At 43.5% G+C, this 20,094-nt stretch overlaps 1 protein-coding gene across 8 annotated transcripts in view; it reads left to right on the top strand.

The window, feature by feature from the left end:
- LOC139276457 (centrosomal protein of 164 kDa-like) overlaps nt 1-20,094 on the top strand; it is a 209,885-nt gene that overhangs the window by 107,960 nt on the left and 81,831 nt on the right. For all 8 annotated transcript variants that reach the window (XM_070894480.1, XM_070894479.1, XM_070894476.1 and 5 more), the window contains one exon: nt 373-450. In XM_070894480.1, coding sequence (XP_070750581.1) covers nt 373-450 — 78 coding nt within the window. The remainder of the gene's footprint in view (nt 1-372; nt 451-20,094) is intronic.

Raw genomic sequence — 20,094 nt, 5'->3', positions numbered from 1 at the left:
GCATAGGCCAGGTCCCGAGGGTGCCGGATCAGAGAAGTTCAACCTGTATTAGGGTGCCATTTGTCGGCAAATCAAGCATCTTTCCTGTTGGTTTAATGAAAAAGTGGCTTGTCTGTTGCTGCTATGTTCCTGGTCCTTGTTATCGCCTGAGAGAACTCTTATTTTATCTTGAAATACCATTTAATGGCATATTTCATTTAACACATACATTACAGTTTAATAGGAACTTTGATTAATGTAATGTTGTAAATCTCTGCTAGGATGAGGCGCTGGTATGGAATTGCTGGCAGCTTGTTGAAAGAGGTAGTAGAAAGTTTCTTTGCGGACTTCAGAATTAATAAACAATGCCGCACAAATCATTTATTCCCACAGAGTGCTCCCGATACCGCTCAGCTCATGAAAAACCTGCACATAGATGTGGGGACCCTGGGTGATGGTTTCGAATATGAGGTATGAGATTTTTTTTTGAAGCGTAGTTACACTCTCAAAAAAAAAAAAAATCTGAGCTTGTTGCCATAAATCTAAAATGTTGTTTTTAAGTAAACTTGTGTGATTCATTTTAAAGTTACAGCCCTTGCAAATTCACAGTCTGCGAAACTCTTAGAACGTAAGGGATCTTGGGAAGACATCAGTCGGGCATGGAACCAGAACATTAATTTATGCAAAAGCACTGCACAATAATGGAATCTAATATGTGCATAAAGCAATCCTTATTTTACCTCACTTCCACTATTGCTTTCTCAAGCCTCCTGCCAATCCCTGTCTCTGCTTCTGATCCCATTTCCATTCTTGATCTGGTTCCTTATATAATGAAGTACATCATTAATGTGTGGCAAGCATACTCCACGAGTGGTGAATTTGAAAAGACTGAATGCAACTTTAACTGTAAATGGCAGACTGATGATTGGCAGTATTACAAGGCAATAATTTACTTCAGCTCTGCCGACGTCCTAAGCCACAGGAGCACAACTTGAGTGTTTTATAAAAGTCAGCAAAACAGCAAGACTGAGCTACTGCTTTCAACTTGTAGGAAGTCATTTTGTCATTTTGTCATTTTTATAATAATGTATACTGACAATCCTAATAATGTAAAGTGTTTTCTTTGTACTTAAAAAAAACTTGGAACAATCAAAGTTGAGTTGAGCAATGTTACTAACAAGCAGTGAGAATTTTGTGCTTAAACCCCCACCGCCCCCCTCCAGATAATTTGAATTAAGTGCTTTGAATTAAAAGGATGAGACTGTAGTTTTTCTAAAATCTGTTAATCTTTTTTTAATTAATTGTACGTTAGGTGTGTTGAGTGCAGTAGAGATGTGGCATCATGTACATTAAAAGGTGGTAATGGAAACAATGATGATATAGGAGCTGAGCACTGGCTTGACTCAGTAATATTATGTTATCACATTTTTATTTGTTCCCCAGGAGCTGATTACTGGCTGCACTAGGGATAATTATTATAGCTACATATTAATTATAAAAGAATATTGTCTATTGAACCATTTTTATTGAAAAACTGAAAATTCATATTCTCAAATGGAAGCTTTAACGTGGGGTAAATATTTTTAAATAAGTTTAAAAAAAATCTTGAGCAGGATAGTGGGAAAGAGATTTCTGATTCACCAACTCACTCCCTAAATCTTGCTGTATCCAGTTTTGTAAAATTAATGCAAATTGCAAAACGCATTAGACGCCGAGATAGACTTCAATCTTACCAAGATGTGAATGTTTCCCTACGGCAAGCACATGGTTGCCTACAGTGATTCTTTCTTTTTTCCTCTCTTGTGATCCATCCTCGACAGAAGAATACCTAGTTTGGGACTGAGTATTTCCAGCAGGGGGCAATAAAATGCAACTGAGAATTGTCGACCAGATCAGGGACAAGCTTAACCCAAAGCGCTTTGAGAGTATAACATCTGTTGTTTGTGCTGCTCCTTATATCAAATGCAGAACCAAATCCCATCATAATCAATATATCTTTGCTGTGACATGCAGTGAAGTAAAGTTAATTATCACTTTCATTCAAATCACTTGATTTTTTTCTGCTGATAGCAGCTGCCATGCTGTCCATCATGGTAGTTGCCCTGTCTGTGCACGCCAACTTTATATGTCATATGTCATTGGTTTCCAGTAGCCATGTGACCATTGGCCATGGATTGTTTAACAAGGTGGATGTCACTTCACATTTAAGTATTAATAACGCCATTGTTCATGGCATAGAAAAAGGGGTACACTCTTTTAAGAATAGGACTGGCAGTCAAGCCTCAGTGGGTGGCACTCTCACCACTGAGTCAGAAGGTTGTGGGTTCAAGACCCACTTCAGAGACTTGAGCACAAAAATCTAGGCTGACACTCCAGTGCAGTGTGCTGAGGGAGTGCTATACTGTCGGAGGTGCCGTCTTTCAGATGAGACGTTAAACCCAGGCTCCGTCTGTTCTCAGTTGGACATAAAATATCCCATGGCACTGTTTCAAAGAAGAGCAGGGGAGTTCTCGTTGGTGTCCTGGACAATATTTATCCCTCAATCAACACCACTAAAAAAAACGGATTATTTGGTCGTTATCAAGTTGCTGTTTGTGGGAACTTGCTGTGTGCAAATTGGCTGCTGTGTTCCCTACACTTAAAAGTACTCCATTGGCTGTAAAGCGCTTTGGGACGTTCTGTGGTCGTGAAAGGCGCTATATAAATGCAAGTCTTTTTAATAATTAGTGCATCTTGAGAATCAGATGATCTTGATAAGCCAATTGAGCCCCACTGTTCTTTCAACAAGTGATCACAACACTTCAGTTTGTATTTTGTTCTATGTCGGTTTCTAGTATTCGCCTTCCCCCTTTTAATTTTGTGTTCTTGCTCCATGCTATTTTTTGGTCATGAAAGGTGGCCGGCTTTGAAATAGCGGGCAGCAAGTGTGCTTAAAGAGGAAGGAAATTCTAGAGGAGTACTCTTTATTTAAAATACTTTCCTACTTTACAGAGAAAAATATGTTTTTTTTTTAAATGTTACTTTTACACTCAGGCTGGAGACACTCGAGTGGGGCCTGGCGAGCATTCTGTGCTGCCACTAACAGTCTCGCATATATCTTGGAGCAGCTCGACTGGAAGCAATAGGACTGTGACTGGTCGTGTTGCCTCTCTCCCCACATTCAAAATCGTTCTTAAAATCTACCTCTCTGATGGAAACTTTGGCCAGCTCCCCTAATTTCTCCCTCCAACTCCTTTCTCGGGTCTGAGCCCTAACTGTGAAGTGCCTTGGGGAACTTAACTACATTAAAGGCACTGCATTAATGCATGTTGTGGTGGTGGTGGTGGTGCCATTGGGCAACCATGCTACCAACTATGTACTCTTCATCTCCAGCCAGCAATCTCAAATGTTCAAGATGGCGTTCTTGGAAAAGTGGTGGTCTTGGTTGTTTCCAGTAAAATTTCTTTGGCACATACAGGGATGCTCCCAGTCAGTAACATCATGGAGTGGCCTAGAAAGGGTAGAGAGAGGGTAGACATGAGGGATCCGAGTAAAATTTATGTATTTTTTAAAAAAAAGTCAACCCAAATTTTGCTTAGCAGGGTGTAGTCCACTCACACTGTCTGACAATTGGGTAAGCCAGAAAACCACATCCAGTAACACACGTATATTTTTTTATTGCTTTGTCCGGACAGGATTACTCGCTAATAAACCTGCACAACCAGAGTATTTGTGTCTGTTTTCTGGCTTTCAGAGACATGGAAGCCTCAGGAACATGGAGTTGATGAGATTCAGAGGAGCATCATGTAGCCAATCAGTAAGGAGGACAGGGGTGGGATGTTTTGTAAAATTACGTTGTGAAGAGATGGCGCCTGGAGAGTGAATGATCAATACTTCCAATCAAGCATCATTCATTTGACAACGATTCCTTTAGATTAGGTTGTTCAGATAAATGCTGAGTGCAACTATGGCTGCAGTTAAGTAGAGATGACAAAGTAGGGGGATTGAAGATTCTGTGGAGTTGGCTAGGATTAATTTTCATTGGATCTTTTATTGTAATATAGATGTATACTTTAACCCTTCGAAACATTTTTCAATCGGTAGAAATCTCCCTAATACTGGAAATTACCTGAGCGGCTGCAGAGCATTCTGAAGAAGGAGGGTGAACAGCCAGTTGTCGTGGTACATGTAGGTACCAACGATATAGGTAAAAAGCGGGAAGAGGTCCTACAAGCTGAATTTAGGGAGCTAGGAGTTAAATTAAAAAATAGGACCTCAAAGGTAGTAATCTCTGGATTGCTACCAGTGCCACGTGCTAATCAGAGTAGAGGGAGCAGGATAGTTAGAATAAATAAGTGGCTTGAGCAGTGGTGCAAGAGGGAGGGATTCAAATTCCTGGGACATTGGAACCAGTTCTGGGGGAAGTGGGACCTGTACAAAAGAGACGGTCTGCACTTGGACAGGACTGGAATTGATGTCCTGGGGGTAACATTTGCTAATGCAGTTCGGGAGTGTTTAAACTAATATGGCAGGGGGATGGGAACCTATGCAGCGAGATAGGGCGAAGTAATATGGAGTCAGAAACAGATGGTAGAAAGGTAAAAAGCAATAGTGGAAGGCCGAGTAAACAAAGGCAAGAAACAAAAAGGGCCACACTACATCATAATTCTAAAAGGACAAAGGGTGTTTAAAAAAAGAAAAGCCTGAAGGCTTTGTGTCTTAATGCAAGGAGTATCCGTAATAAGGTGGATGAATTAACTGTGCAAATAGATGTTAACGGATATGATGTGATTGGGATTACAGAGACGTGGCTCCAGGATGATCAGGGCTGGGAACTCAACATCCATGGGTATTCAACATTCATGAAGGATAGAATAAAAGGAAAAGGAGGTGGGTAGCATTTCTGTTTAAAGAGGAGATTAATGCAATAGTTAGGAAGGACATTAGCTTGGATGTTGTGGAATCTATATGGGTAGAGCTGCAGAACACCAAAGGGCAAAAAACGTTAGTGGGAGTTGTGTACAGACCTCCAAACAGTAGTAGTGATGTTGGGGAAGGCATCAAACAGGAAATTAGGGGTGCATGCGATAAAGGTGCAGCAGTTATCATGGGTGACTTTAATATGCATATAGATTGGGCTAACCAAAGTGGAAGCAATACGGTGGAGGAGGATTTCCTGGAGTGCATAAGGGATGGTTTTCTAGACCAATATGTTGAGGAACCAACTAGGGGGGAGGCCATCTTAGACTGGGTGTTGTGTAATGAGAGAGGATTAATGAGCAATCTTGTTGTGCGAGGCCCCTTGGGGAAGAGTGACCATAATATGGTGGAATTCTACATTAGGATGGAGAATGAAACAGTTAATTCAGAGACCATGGTCCAGAACTCAAAGAAGGGTAACTTTGAGAGTATGAGGCGTGAATTGGCTAGGATAGATTGGCGAATGATACTTAAAGGGTTGACTGTGGATGGGCAATGGCAGACATTTAGAGACCGCATGGACGAACTACAACAATTGTACATCCCTGTCTGGCGTAAAAATAAAAAAGGGAAGGTGGATCAACCGTGGCTATCAAAGGAAATCAGGGATAATATTAAAGCCAAGGAAGTGGCATACAAATTGGCCAGAAATAGCAGTGAACCTGGGGACTGGGGGAAATTTAGAACTCAGCAGAGGAGGACAAAGGGTTTGATTAGTGCAGGGAAAATAGAGTACGAGAGGAAGCTTGCAGGGAACATTAAGACGGACTGCAAAAGTTTCTATAGATATGTAAAGAGAAAAAGGTTAGTAAAGACAAACGTTGGTCCCCTGCAGTCAGAATCAGGGAAGTCATAACGGGGAACAAAGAAATGGCAGACCAATTGAACAAGTACTTTGGTTCGGTATTCACTAAGGAGGACTCAAAACAACCATCCAGATATAAAAGGGGTCAGAGGGTCTCGTAAGAAGGAGGAACTGAGGGAAATCCTTATTAGTCAGGAAATTGTGTTGGGGAAACTGATGGGATTGAAGGCCGATAAATCCCCAGGGCCTGATTGACTGCATCCCAGAGTACTTAAGGAGGTGACCTTGGAAATAGCGGATGCATTGACAGTTATTTTCCAACATTCCATAGACTCTGGATCAGTTCCTATGGACTGGAGGGTAGCCAATGTAACCCCACTTTTTAAAAAAGGAGGGAGAGAGAAAACAGGGAATTATAGACTGGTCAGCCTGACATCAGTCGTGGGTAAAATGATGGAATCAATTATTAAGGATGTCATAGCAGCGCATTTGGAAAGAGGTGACATGATAGGTCCAAGTCAGCATGGATTTGTGAAAGGGAAATCATGCTTGACAAATCTTCTGGAATTTTTTGAGGATGTTTCCAGTAGAGTGGACAAGGGAGAACCAGTTGATGTGGTATATTTGGACTTTCAGAAGGCTTTCAACAAGGTCCCACACAAGAGATTAATGTGCAAAGTTAAAGCACATGGGATTGGGGGTAGTGTGCTGACGTGGATTGAGAACTGGTTGGCAGACAGGAAGCAAAGAGTAGGAATAAATGGGTCCTTTTCAGAATGGCAGGCAGTGACTAGTGGGGTATCGCAAGGTTCTGTGCTGGGGCCCCAGCTGTTTACATTGTACATTAATGATTTGGACGAGGGGATTAAATGTAGTATCTCCAAATTTGCGGATGACACTAAGTTGGGTGGGAGTGTGAGCTGCGAGGAGGATGCTATATGAGGCTGCAGAGTGACTTGGATAGGTTAGGTGAGTGGGCAAATGCATGGCAGATGAAGTATAATGTGGATAAATGTGAGGTTATCCACTTTGGTGGTAAAAACAGAGAGACAGACTATTATCTGAATGGTGACAGATTAGGAAAAGGGGAGGTGCAACGAGACTTGGGTGTCATGGTACATCAGTCATTGAAAGTTGGCATGCAGGTACAGCAGGCGGTTAAGAAAGCAAATGGCATGTTGGTCTTCAAAGCGAGGGGATTTGAGTTCAGGGGCAGGGAGGTGTTGCTACAGTTGTACAGGACCTTGGTGAGGCCACACCTGGAGTATTGTGTACAGTTTTGGTCTCCTAACTTGAGGAAGGACATTCTTGCTATTGAGGGAGTGCAGCGAAGGTTCACCAGACTGATTTCCGGGATGGCGGGACTGACCTATCAAGAAAGACTGGATCAACTGGGCTTGTATTCACTGGAGTTCAGAAGAATGAGAGGGGATCTCATAGAAACGTTTAAAATTATGACGGGTTTAGACTAGTTAGATGCAGGAATAATGTTCCCAATGTTGGGGAAGTCCAGAACCAGGGGTCACAGTCTAAGGATAAGGGGTAAGCCATTTAGGACCGAGATGAGGAGAAACTTCTTCACCCAGAGAGTGGTGAACCTATGGAATTCTCTACCACAGAAAGTTTTTGAGGCCAATTCACTAAATATATTCAAAAAAGAGTTGTATGTAGTCCTTACTACTAGGGGGATCAAGGGGTATGGCGAGAAAGCAGGAATGGGGTACTGAAGTTGCATGTTCAGCCATGAACTCATTGAATGGCGGTGCAGGCTCGAAGGGCCGAATGGCCTACTCCTGCACCTATTTTCTATGTTTCTATGTTATCCTAGTTACAGCAAACATCAGGTAAATCAATCCAATCAGGTTGACACCAATCAGTCCCTTATAAGCAAACTGCACTGTATACTTCGAATTATAGAAGTGGTTGACCATTCCATTTTCTGCACAGAGCCCCAACAACTGGTGAGTGGCAAGAGTCATTTCTGAACTTTGTACCTGTTGCTGGCCTATGCATAACCAGGTGTTCAAGGAAACTAATGGATGCTGGAACCATGTTGTGGCATTTCTATAGCATCTTTGATGTAGAAAACATTGCAACCTGCTTCACAGAGGTGTGAGAAAAAACGCACCAACCAAAAGAGGAGAATTTAGGAATGGTGATCAATAGCTTGGTCAAAGAAGTGGGTTTTAAGGAGGGTCTTGAAGGAGAAGAGGGCGCTAGAGAGGCAAATTAATTTAGGGAGGGAATTCCAGACAGTGAGACCTAGGCGACTGGAGGCACAGCCATCAGTGGTAGGGCGGAGAGACGGATCGATGTACAAAATACCAGTCACAGTTCAGAGCTGGATTGTAGGACTAGAGAAGATTGCACAGAGAGAGAGGGGAAGGCATTTAAACATGAGGATGGGAATTTTAAATTTGATGCACTAAGGCCTGGGAAACAGGTGTGATGGCTGAGCTGGTCTTGCTGCGGTATTGGTTATGGGCAGTAGAGTTGTAGATAAACTGCAGTTTATGGTGGGTGAAAAATGGGAGACCTACCAGTGGAGCATTGGAGCAGTCGAGTCTGGAGATGGCAAAGGCAAAAAGGAAGTTTCAGTAGCAGATGGGCAAAGCTAAGGTCAGAGATGATGTTACAGAGTTGGAAGTAAATGGTCTTTGTGGTGAAGAGGATTATGTGATCAGAAGAATTTACATTTATATAGCACCTTTCACGTCATCAGCATATCCTTGAGAACCAATTCATTACTTTTGAAGTGTACGCAGATGTTTTAAGGCAAACACAGGTGCCAATTTGCACATGGGATACTTTACGTCCACCTGAGAGAGCAGACATGGCCTTCGTTTAACGTCTCATCCAAAAGATGGCACCTCCCGACAGTGCAGCACTCCCTCAGCACTGCACTGGAATGTTCGCCTCGATTTTTTTTTTGTGCTCAAGTACCTGGAGTAGGACTTGAACACACAACCTTCTGACTTAGAGGTGAGTGTGCTATCCACTGAGCTTCTAGTGTGGAGCAGTTGTTGATCTCCAATAATTCTCCCATGCAGGCTTTAAACCTAGTGTAACCCAGCAACATGCGATTGTCAGTCCTCCGTTGGCTTAAAGGTAGTTTCAATGTACGATATCCAGAAAACCTTTCATAGAAACATCGAAAGTAGGTGCAGGAGTAAGCCATTCGGCTCTTCGAGCCTGCACCACCATTCAATAAGATCATAGCTGATCTGATCATGGACTCAGCTCCATTTCCCTGTCCGCTTCCCATAACACTCAAAAATCAGTCTATTTCCGCCTTAAATATTTTCAATGACCCAGCCTCCACAGCTCTCTAGGGCAGAGAATTCCATAGATTTACAACCCTCAGAAGAAATTTCTCCTCATCTCAATTTTAAATGGGCGGCCCCTTATTCTGAGACTATGTCCCCTATTTTTAGTTTCCCCTATGTTAAAATATCCTTTCTGCATCCACCTTGTCGAGCCCCCTCATTATCTTATAAGTTTCAATAAGATCACCTCTCATTCTTTTGAACTCAAATGTGTATAAGCCCAACCTACTCAAACTATCCTTATAAGTCAACCCCCTCATCTCCAGAATCAATCTAGTGAACCTTCTCTGAACAGCCTCCAATGCAAGTATATCCTTCCTTAAATATGGAGAGCAAGTAATTATCTGAATTTAATTCATGGGGCCGCCGAATCTTAACCCTGTCAGGAAATGTGCGAACCCTTGCTTACCTTGAGTTTTATTGGATTTCTAACCACGGTGGGAGGCAGGGAATAGCCGAACTGTACGTCTTACTTTGACGTAATGGTCTCATCATGGTGTAGGATGGCTCATTTGAGTTATTTACAAGCTCATTGTCACAACAGCCTCGCTACGAAGGATGGCTCAAGGCTTAAGGTGGGGTGGTGGGGGGGGGGCACGAGAGGGAATTGGGAGAAAGTCTGATATCTCGCAGTGCTGTTGTGTTGTCTCAAAAAGAAAGTGGCTTGATGCCTGCACATCATCTGACTTTTGCAAATTCTGAAGGGAAATTGCCTTGTGAGAAATCATTATACATTTGAGAGACCATTAACATTCCTAAATATGTAAATGAGCATGAAAATGAGCATTTAATATTCAACGGGATTGCCATTATAATTCTGAAACGGACTTTTCTGTATTGTCTCTCGACTTATACTGGTAAGAATGTGTTGTTTCTTAAATTGATTCCTGTAGAAAAAGACAGCTGTAAGAAAGATTTAAAAAAAAACAACATTCCAATGTGGTTACTGATAGGATATAGTGTTTTGTAGGATTCCAGTGTTCAGCAGACAATAATGTATGATTTAAGACACCAGTCTAACAAAGGCATTCAAATGATGGTGTAAACAAGAGCAAAGCTTGAGTGGTTTAACTGTAATTTGAATCCAAGATGTGTCTGTGTTTCTAACATGCACCGTGAAGTTTATTGGAATTGATTTGTTTTCTCCCTTCCACTGAAGGTGGCTGTCATGGAGATACCAATGCCCAATTGTGCACTATGTTGGATAACACATAATGCACACAAAAGGACTAATAATGTGACTGAATTGCTTCAGATTGATCATAGATCGATCGACAATTGATTACTCAGTATTAATTTTGGGAGTGATCACATGGCAGTAATGTTATTGAAGCATTTGCATAACCTTGCAAAGCGTGAAAGTTTGATTCGTTCATGACTGTCAGTCACCTGAATCCTGTGATAAGGTTATTGCCTTGAGTGACTCGTTTACAGGGGCTCCATTTTGTGTGTTTATTTTATATATGGCAGCAGCTGTATTTTCTTTGTCGACTCTCTTTCTTCCCCTTGCCCTTTCTGTCCCGAAGACATTGATTCATGCTGGGAATACCATTCCATACACATGGATAGCCCTCTAATAACTCGCCCCAAGTGGCCATTCTTCGAGTGTGATTCTGGACAGTGAAGGTTGGCAGGCTATTCAGTTAGTGAGAAGAAAATCACGGTTCAATTCAATCCAGTCCTTGCAGGTGCACTTTCCAGCTTGAGGGTCTGAGATAGTGATTAACAGTAAGGACCGCCCTTCACTCCCCCTCCACAACCCCACCTCCCCCTCATTTCCTATCCTCGGGACACCGACACCAGATGTAGTTCCCCACTCTACCTTGGCTTAGGTGAGCTCAGCACAGGCCAGATATTGAATCTGCCAAGACGGAGAGGTAGGAATCGTGACCAAAAGATGGCAAGGATATGATGGGATGTTCCATTTGTCAGTATCATTACCAACTTGAATGGCGATCAAGTATGTATATATACTTGTGTCATATGCTGTGTCCCATTTATATAATAGTTCCAATGGACATGGTTCTGTAATTTAACTCCATTCCGTTGCTGCCAATTTTGATGGTTTATTACTTTAGAACAGTGCATATTTTCTGTTCTTACTCAGTCAGCAAAATTATTTTGCCAGTCTGATTCGAAAACTTCCCAATATTAGTGGAAAACTCAAACAGGCCAGGAATGCTAAAAGCATATGAGCTGAGACCAGCCTGTCTGAAGCCAGGCTCACAATGCAACCATTGACCGTTGTATTTGTCACCACTGCCACCCAGCAGTCAGTGACGTACGGGAATATCGCTGCCTTTGACTGCACTATCAAGACTTTGTTTACGGGGTTGCCTTCGAAGGAGTGCTTGCCATCAGTGGCAGTCCTGTAAAGCGCATGTGATACTAAACACACACGCTGTCACTTATCCTGAGGGTACTGCCTTTGTCTGTTCAAAGGAACAACAGCATCTTGTATTTATATAGCGCCTCTATCATAGAAAAACGGAGATGGTCGATGTTAGAGGTACAAGTGGCTGCGTTGTGATGGAGAGGATATGGGATTGAAAGTTCAGCTTGGAGTCAGATAGGACGCCAAGGTTGTGAATAATCTGGTTCAGTCTGAGACAGTGGCCGGGGAAGGGGGATGGCATTGGCGGAGAGGAAACAGAGTTCGTAGCAAGAGCTGAAGACAATGGCACAATGACTTTGGTGCTCCAAATGTATAATTGGAGGGAAATGCAGCTCACCCAGGACTAGAGATTGGATAAGTAGGCTAACGACACAGATAGTGGAGGGATTGAGAGAGGTGGTGTGAGGTACAGCCACACAGCGCTCACGGACTTTACAATGGTAATGACATGCATGTACGAAAATTTGAAAGGGTCGCACAGCCAGTTAAAGGGCCCGCACACCAAAACAAAATTTACATGTAACATTGGGAGGAGCTGGGTGTGATCATTGTACATATGGAAGCTGATGTCATACCTTCAGTTGATGTCAACAAGAGGAAGGGCAAGAATAGATGATGGACTCCAGAGGTAATGGTGCTGGGATGGGACGAGAAGCCATTGCAGGAAATTCTCTGGGTACGATTGGATAGGCAAGAGTGGAACCAAACGAGGGTATTCTCCCTCAGCTAAACAACGGAAATACACACTCACACATGAAATTGCTAGTATATTCCCTTTCAATGGGCTTGATTTTCCATTTTTACATAGAAGGTTAGAAAGTTCTTCAGCAGCATAGAGTGTTCACTTCAAGAATGATACCAGAGGAGATGTATTATTCGGTGCATGATCTAGCAACAACACCATTTTGAGGTGTTGATTGTTAAAGTAGAATTGGAATTTGTGAAGCCACTAATTGCATCTTTAATTTCCAGCATTTTCCACATAATCTGAGGCATGTAGGTAGATACTTTTAGTACTGCCTTACTACTCACAGGGTTAAAGATTATATCTCGTATTATCTCCAGCTGTGGTATAGATGAAGCATCACCCCTGCTGGTAGAACGAATTGGGTACCAGTAATTAGATTTTCCCCTCTGGGATTCACAAAAAAGCAACACCAAATTAATTCCTAGTTGCTTGAGCAGTTTAGTAATTATCTGAGGTGTGTGTGAAAAAAAAGGGAACGAACGCCGCAATTTTCTTCACCAGTCTGTTTTAAATGAATCTAACCACTGGTTTCGATCCACGTGAGTCTTCCTAAGCATAGCCAGCTACAGCATCTATCTTTCTTTCAAGTGTTTTGGGTGTTTTTCAGCACAACAGAAAATGGGAGGGCCAGACATGAAGGATGCAACTATCCTCTTTTTTTCTGCGAGAATGACACTGGACTTCTTAAATTTGGCCGAAGTGCACAAACAAATTCTCCTAGATTGCATGCATGAAACTCTTATCAGAATTAAAACAATGGCAGTAGAGAGAGTCCTTCCAAGATTTGGATGCAGGCTTATGGTCCAAATGATCTTGCATCTTCTGCACTGTCCATTCCTAATGTAGTGAATGCAAGAGAACAAAGAAGAGATGAACAGAATAGGATTCAGCAAAAGCCAGCTTTCAGGTTCACTAAAAGTTATAACTGAGATTTATATAGAATGTGCAGCACAGGCCATTCGGTCCAACTGGTCCTTGGCGGTGTTTATTCTCCACACGGAGGAACCTCCACCCACCCCTCTTCATCTAACCCTATCAGCAGAACCTATTCCTTTCTCCCTTGTGTTTATCTAACTTCCCCTTAAATGCATCTATGCTGTTCTCCTCAACCACTCCCTGTGGTAGCAAGTTCCACATTCTCACCACTTTCTGGGTAAAGAAGTTTCTCCTGAATTTGCTATTGGATTTATTAGTAACTATCTGATATTTATGGCCCTGAGTTTTGCCCTCCCCCGCGAGTGGAAGCATCTTCTCTATGTCTACCTTACTGTCTCAGTAAGAAGGTAAACGAGTTTCAGCCACCTTTAGAGACAGGGAAAACGTCTGGTTAATTTTTAAATAATTGCTTGATCTCCGGTGGCATTGCTCACGGAAAGTCAATACCAAGTGTTGTTTGGAGGTCAAGCGAAGATAACTACATTTGTAAAATGGGGTTCATCAGAACTGCTGCCAAAGGGTCCACATGTGGAACCCTAACCTGTTTGTTCTCTTCACTGATAGAAACATAGAAAATAGGTGCAGGAGTAGGCCATTCAGCCCTTCTAGCCTGCACCGCCATTCATTGAGTTCATGGCTGAACATGCAACTTCAGAACCCCATTCCTGCTTTCTCACCATACCCTTTGATCCCCCTAGTAGTAAGGACTTCATCTAACTCCCTTTTGAATATATTTAGTGAATTGGCCTCAACTACTTTCTGTGGTAGAGAATTCCACAGGTTCACCACTCTCTGGGTGAAGAGGTTTCTCCTCATCTCGGTCCTAAATGGCTTACCCCTTATCCTTAGACTGTGACCCCTGGTTCTGGACTTCCCCAACATTGGGAACATTCTTCCTGCATCTAACCTGCCTAAACCCGTCAGAATTTTAAACGTTTCTCTCAGGTCCCCTCTCATTCTTCTGAACTCCAGTGAATACAAGCCCAGTTGATCCAGTCTTTCTTGATAGGTCAGTCCCACCATCCCAGGAATCAGTCTGGTGAATCTTCGCTGCACTCCCTCAATAGCAAGAATGTCCTTCATCAAGTTAGGAGACCAAAACTGTACACAATACTCCAGGTGTGGCCTCACCAAGGCCCTGTACAACTGTAGCAACACCTCCCTGCCCCTGTACTCAAATCCCCTCGCTATGAAGGCCAACATGCCATTTGCTTTCTTAACCGCCTGCTGTACCTGCATGCCAACCTTCAATGACTGATGTACCATGACACCCAGGTCTCGCTCCACCTCCCCTTTTCCTAATCTGTCACCATTCAGATAATCTGTTTTTACCACTAAAGTGGATAACCTCACATTTATCCACATTATACTTCATCTGCCATGCATTTGCCCACTCACCTAACCTATCCAAGTCACTCTGCAGCCTCATATAGCATCCTCCTCGCAGCTCACACTGCCACCCAACTTGGTGTCATCCGCAAATTTGGAGATACTACATTTAATCCCCTCATCTAAATCATTGATGTACAAAGTAAACAGTTGGGGCCCCAGCACAGAACCTTGCGGTACCCCACTAGTCACTACCTGCCATTCTGAAAAATACCCATTTACTCCTACTCTTTGCTTCCTGTCTGCCAACCAGTTCTCAATCCACGTCAGCACACTACCCCCAATCCCATGTGCTTTAACTTTGCACATTAATCTCTTGTGTGGGACCTTGTCGAAAGCCTTCTGAAAGTCCAAATATACCACATCAACTGGTTCTCCCTTGTCCACTCTACTGGAAACATCCTCAAAAAATTCCAGAAGATTTGTCAAGCATGATTTCCCTTTCACAAATCCATGCTGACTTGGACCTATCATGTCCCCTTTTTCCAAATGCGCTGCTATGACATCCTTAATAATTGATTCCATCATTTTACCCACTACTGAGGTCAGGCTGACCGGTCTATAATTCCCTGTTTTCTCTCCCTCCTTTTTTAAAAAGTGGGGTTACATTGACTACCCTCCACTCGATAGGAACTGATCCAGAGTTAATGGAATGTTGGAAAATGACTGTCAATGCATCTGCTATTTCCAAGGCTACCTCCTTAAGTACTCTGGGATGCAGTCCATCAGGCCCTGGGATTTATCGGCCTTCAATCCCATCAATTTCCCCAAAACAATTTCCCGACTAATAAAGATTTCCCTCAGTTCCTCCTCCTTACGAGACCCTCTGACCCCTTTTATATCCGGAAGGTTGTTTGTGTCCTCCTTAGTGAATACTGAACCAAAGTACTTGTTCAATTGGTCTGCCATTTCTTTGTTCCCCGTTATGACTTCCCTGATTCTAACTGCAGGGGACCTACGTTTGTCTTTACTAGCCTTTTTCTCTTTACATATCTATCGAAACTTTTGCAATCCGCCTTAATGTACCCTGCAAGCTTCTTCTCGTACTCCATTTTCCCTGCCCTAATCAAACCTTTTGTCCTCCTCTGCTGAGTTCAAATTTCTCCCAGTCCCTGAGTTCACTGCTATTTCTGGCCAATTTGTATGCCACTTCCTTGGCTTTAATACTATCCCTGATTTCGTTTGATAGCCACGGTTGAGCCACCTTCCTTTTTTTTATTTTTATGCCAGACAGGAATGTACAATTGTTGTAGTTCATCCATGCAGTCTCTAAATGTCTACCATTGCCCATCCACAGTCAACCCCTTAAGTATCATTCGCCAATCTATCCTAGCCAATTCACGCCTCATACCTTCAAAGTTACCCTTCTTTAAGTTCTGGACCATGGTCTCTGAATTAACTGTTTCATTCTCCATCCTAATGCAGAATTCCACCATATTATGGTCACTCTTCCCCAAGGGGCCTCGCACAATGAGATTGCTCATTAATCCTCTCTCATTACACAACACCCAGTCTAAGATGGCCTCCCCACTAGTTGGTTCCTCGACATATTGGTCTAGAAAACCATCCCTTATGCACTCCAGGAAATCCTCCTCCACCGTATTGCTTCCAGTTTGGTTAACCCAATTTCTGTGCATATTTAAGTCACCCATGATAACTGCTGCACCTTTATTGCATGCACCCCTAATTTCCTCTTTGATGCCCTCCCCAACATCACTACTACTGTTTGGAGGTCTGTACACAACTCCCACTAACGTTTTTTGCCCTTTGGTGTTCTGCAGCTCTACCCATATAGATTCCACATCATCCAAGCTAATGTCTTTCCTAACTATTGCATTAATCTCCTCTTTAACCAGCAATGCTACCCCACCTCCTTTTCCTTTTATTCTATCCTTCCTGAATGTTGAATACCCCTGGATGTTGAGTTCCCAGCCCTGATCATCCTGGAGCCACGTCTTCGTAATCCCAATCACATAATATTTGTTAACATCTATTTGCACAGTTAATTAATCCACCTTATTGCGGATACTCCTTGCATTAAGACACAAAGCCTTCAGGCTTGTTTTTTTAACACCCTTTGTCCTTTTAGAATTTTGCTGTACAGTGGCCCTTTTTGTTCTTTGCCTTTTTGGGTTTTTCTGCCCTCCACTTTTCCTCATCTCCTTTCTGTCTTTTGCTTTTGCCTCCTTTTTGTTTCCCTCTGTCTCCATGCATTGGTTCCCATCCCCCTGCCATATTACTTTAACTCCTCCCCAACAGCACTAGCAAACACTCCCCCTAGGACATTGATTCCGGTCCTGCCCAGGTGCAGACCGTCCGGTTTGTACTGGTCCCACCTCCCCCAGAACCGGTTCCAATGCCCCAGGAATTTGAATCCCTCCCTGCTGCACCATTGCTCAAGCCACGTATTCATCTGCGCTATCCTGCGATTCCTACTCTGACTCGCACGTGGCACTGGTAGCAATCCCGAGATTCCTACTTTTGAGGTCCTACTTTTTAATTTAGCTCCTAGCTCCTTCAATTCGTTTCGTAGGACCTCTTCCCTTTTTTTTTCCTATGTCGTTGGTACCAATGTGCACCACGACAACTGGCTGTTCTCCCTCCCTTTTTAGAATGTCCTGCACCCGCTCGGAGACATCCTTGACCCTTGCACCAGGGAGGCAACATACCATCCTGGAGTCTCGGTTGCGGCCGCAGAAACGCCTATCTATTCCCCTCACCATTGAATCTCCTATCACTATCACTCTCCCACTCTTTTTCCTGCCCTCCTGTGCAGCAGAGACAGCCACGGTGCCATGAACTTGGCTGCTGCTGCCCTCCCCTGATGAGTCATTCCCCCCTAACAGCACTCAAAGCAGTGCATCTGTTTTGCAGGGGGATGACCACAGGGGACCCCTGCACTACCTTCCTTGCACTAGTCTTCCTGCTGGTCTTCCATTCCCTATCTGGCTGTGTACCCTTCTCCTGCGGTAATACCAGCTCGCTACACGTGCTACTCACGTCATTCTCAGCATCGTAGATGCTCCAGAGTGAATCCACCCTCGGCTCCAACTCCACAACGCGGACCGTCAGGAGCTGGAGGTGGATACACTTCCCGCACACGTAGTCGTCAGGGACACCGGAAGTGTCCCTGAGTTCCCACATGGTACAGGAGGAGCATAACATCCGACCGAGCTCTCCTGCCATGACTTGACCCTTAGATACCCTGAAATTGGTGACAACAATGTTAAAAGTTACTGACTAATATAAAAAAGAAAAAGAAAAAGTACTCACCAATCACCAGCCAATCACTTACCCCCTAGGCTATGACGTCACCTTTCTGTTTCTTTCTACTTCTTTTTTGCCTTCTCCCTGTAGCTGCACAAGTACGCCTTTTATAGGCCTCTGCTGATCCCCGGACTCGCGCCTCAGCGACCACGAACTCCCGCTGCCTCTCGCGGTCTTTTATAGGCCTCTGCTGATCCCCGGACTCACGTCTCAGTGACCACGAAGTCCCGCTGCCTCTCGCAGTCTTTTATAGGCCTCTGCTGATCCCCGGACTCACGCCTCAGCGACCACGAACTCCCGCTGCCTCTCGCGGCCTTTTATAGGCCTCTGCTGATCCCCGGACTCATGCCTCAGCGATGCTGATGGTGGACCCTCTGTGTATTTCCAACATTTTATTTTTACACAAGTTTTTGTTGATCACTTTGGCCAAAAAACATTAATAGACTTGTCAGAAAAGGAATGCTAACTTTAAGGAGAAAGATATGAGATTCTGGTGTATTATATTTTTATACAGCATATATTCCTTTTTCTTTAAAAAAAAACAAGAAATCTGAACAAAAAATGTAAATATTTATTCATATCTAGATTCTCGCACTTTATAAAAATGCAGCACCTGTGACTACTTAGTCATTATTACATAAGAACATAAGAACATAAGAATTAGGAACAGGAGTAGGCCATCGAGCTACTCGAGCCTGCTCCGCCATTCAACAAGATCATGGCTGATCTGGCCGTGGACTCGGCTCCACTTAGCCGCCCGCTCCCCGTAACCCTTAATTCCCTTATTGGTTAAAAATCTATCTATTTGTGATTTGAGTACATTCAGTGAGCTAGCCTCAACTGCTTCCTTGGGCAGAGAATTCCACAGATTCACAACCCTCTGGGAGAAGAAATTCCTTCTCAACTCGGTTTTAAATTGGCGCCCCCGTATTTTGAGGCTGTGCCCCCTAGTTCTAGTCTCCCCGACCAGTGGGAACAACCTCTCTGCCTCTATCTTCTCTATCCCTTTCATTATTTTAAATGTTTCTATAAGATCACCCCTCATCCTTCTGAACTCCAACGAGTAAAGACACAGTCTACTCAATCTATCATCGTAAGGTAACCCCCTCATCTCCGGAATCAGCCGAGTGAATCGTCTCTGTACCCCCTCCAAAGCTAGTATATCCTTCCTTAAGTAAGGTGACCAAAACTGCACGCAGTACTCCAGGTGCGGCCTCACCAATACCCTGTATAGTTGCAGCAAGACCTCCCTGCTTTTGTACTCCATCCCTCTCGCAATGAAGGCCAACATTCCATTCACCTTCCTGATTACCTGCTGCACCTGCAAACTAACTTTTTGGGATTCATGCACAAGGACCCCCCCAGGTCCCTCAGCACCGCAGCATGTTGTAATTTTTCCCCATTCAAATAATATTCCCTTTTACTATTTTTTTTTTCCCAAGGTGGATGACCTCACACTTTCCGACATTGTATTCCATCTGACAAATCTTAGCCCATTCGCTTAAGCTATCTAAATCTCTTTGCATCCTCTCTGTGTCCTCTACACAACCCGCTTTCCCACTAATCTTTGTGTCATCTGCAAATTTTGTTACACGACACTCTGTCCTCTCTTCCAGGTCATCTATGTATATTGTAAACAGTTGTGGTCCCAGCACTGATCCCTGTGGCACACCACTAACCACTGATTTCCAACCCGAAAAGGACCCATTTATCCCGACTCTCTGCTTTCTGTTAGCCAGCCAATTCTCTATCCATGCTAATACATTTCCTCTGACTCCGCGTATCTTTATCTTCTGCAGTAACCTTTGGTGTGGCACCTTATCGAATTCCTTTTGGAACTCTAAATACACCACATCCATCGGTACATCTCTATCCACCATGCTCGTTACATCCTCAAAGAATTCCAGTAAATTAGTTAAACATGATTTCCCCTTCATGAATCCATGTTGCGTCTGCTTGATTGCACTATTCCTATCTAGATGTCCCGCTATTTCTTCCTTAATGATAGCTTCAAGCATTTTCCCCACTACAGATGTTAAACTAACCCAGCCTATAGTTGCCTGCCTTTTGTCTGCCCCCTTTTTTAAACAGAGGCGTTACATTAGCTCCTTTCCAATCTGCTAGTACCTCCCCAGAGTCCAGAGAATTTTGGTAGATTATAACGAATGCATCTGCTATAACTTCCGCCATCTCTTTTAATACCCTGGGATGCATTTCATCAGGACCAGGGGACTTGTCTACCTTGAGTCCCATTAGCCTGTCCAGCACTACACCCCTAGTGATAGTGATT

Source organism: Pristiophorus japonicus, chromosome 11 (genome assembly GCF_044704955.1).
Source record: "Pristiophorus japonicus isolate sPriJap1 chromosome 11, sPriJap1.hap1, whole genome shotgun sequence".
NCBI classification, from domain to species: domain Eukaryota; kingdom Metazoa; phylum Chordata; class Chondrichthyes; family Pristiophoridae; genus Pristiophorus; species Pristiophorus japonicus.
Note: the sequence above shows the minus strand (reverse complement) of the source record. Positions and strands in the feature narration are given on the sequence as shown.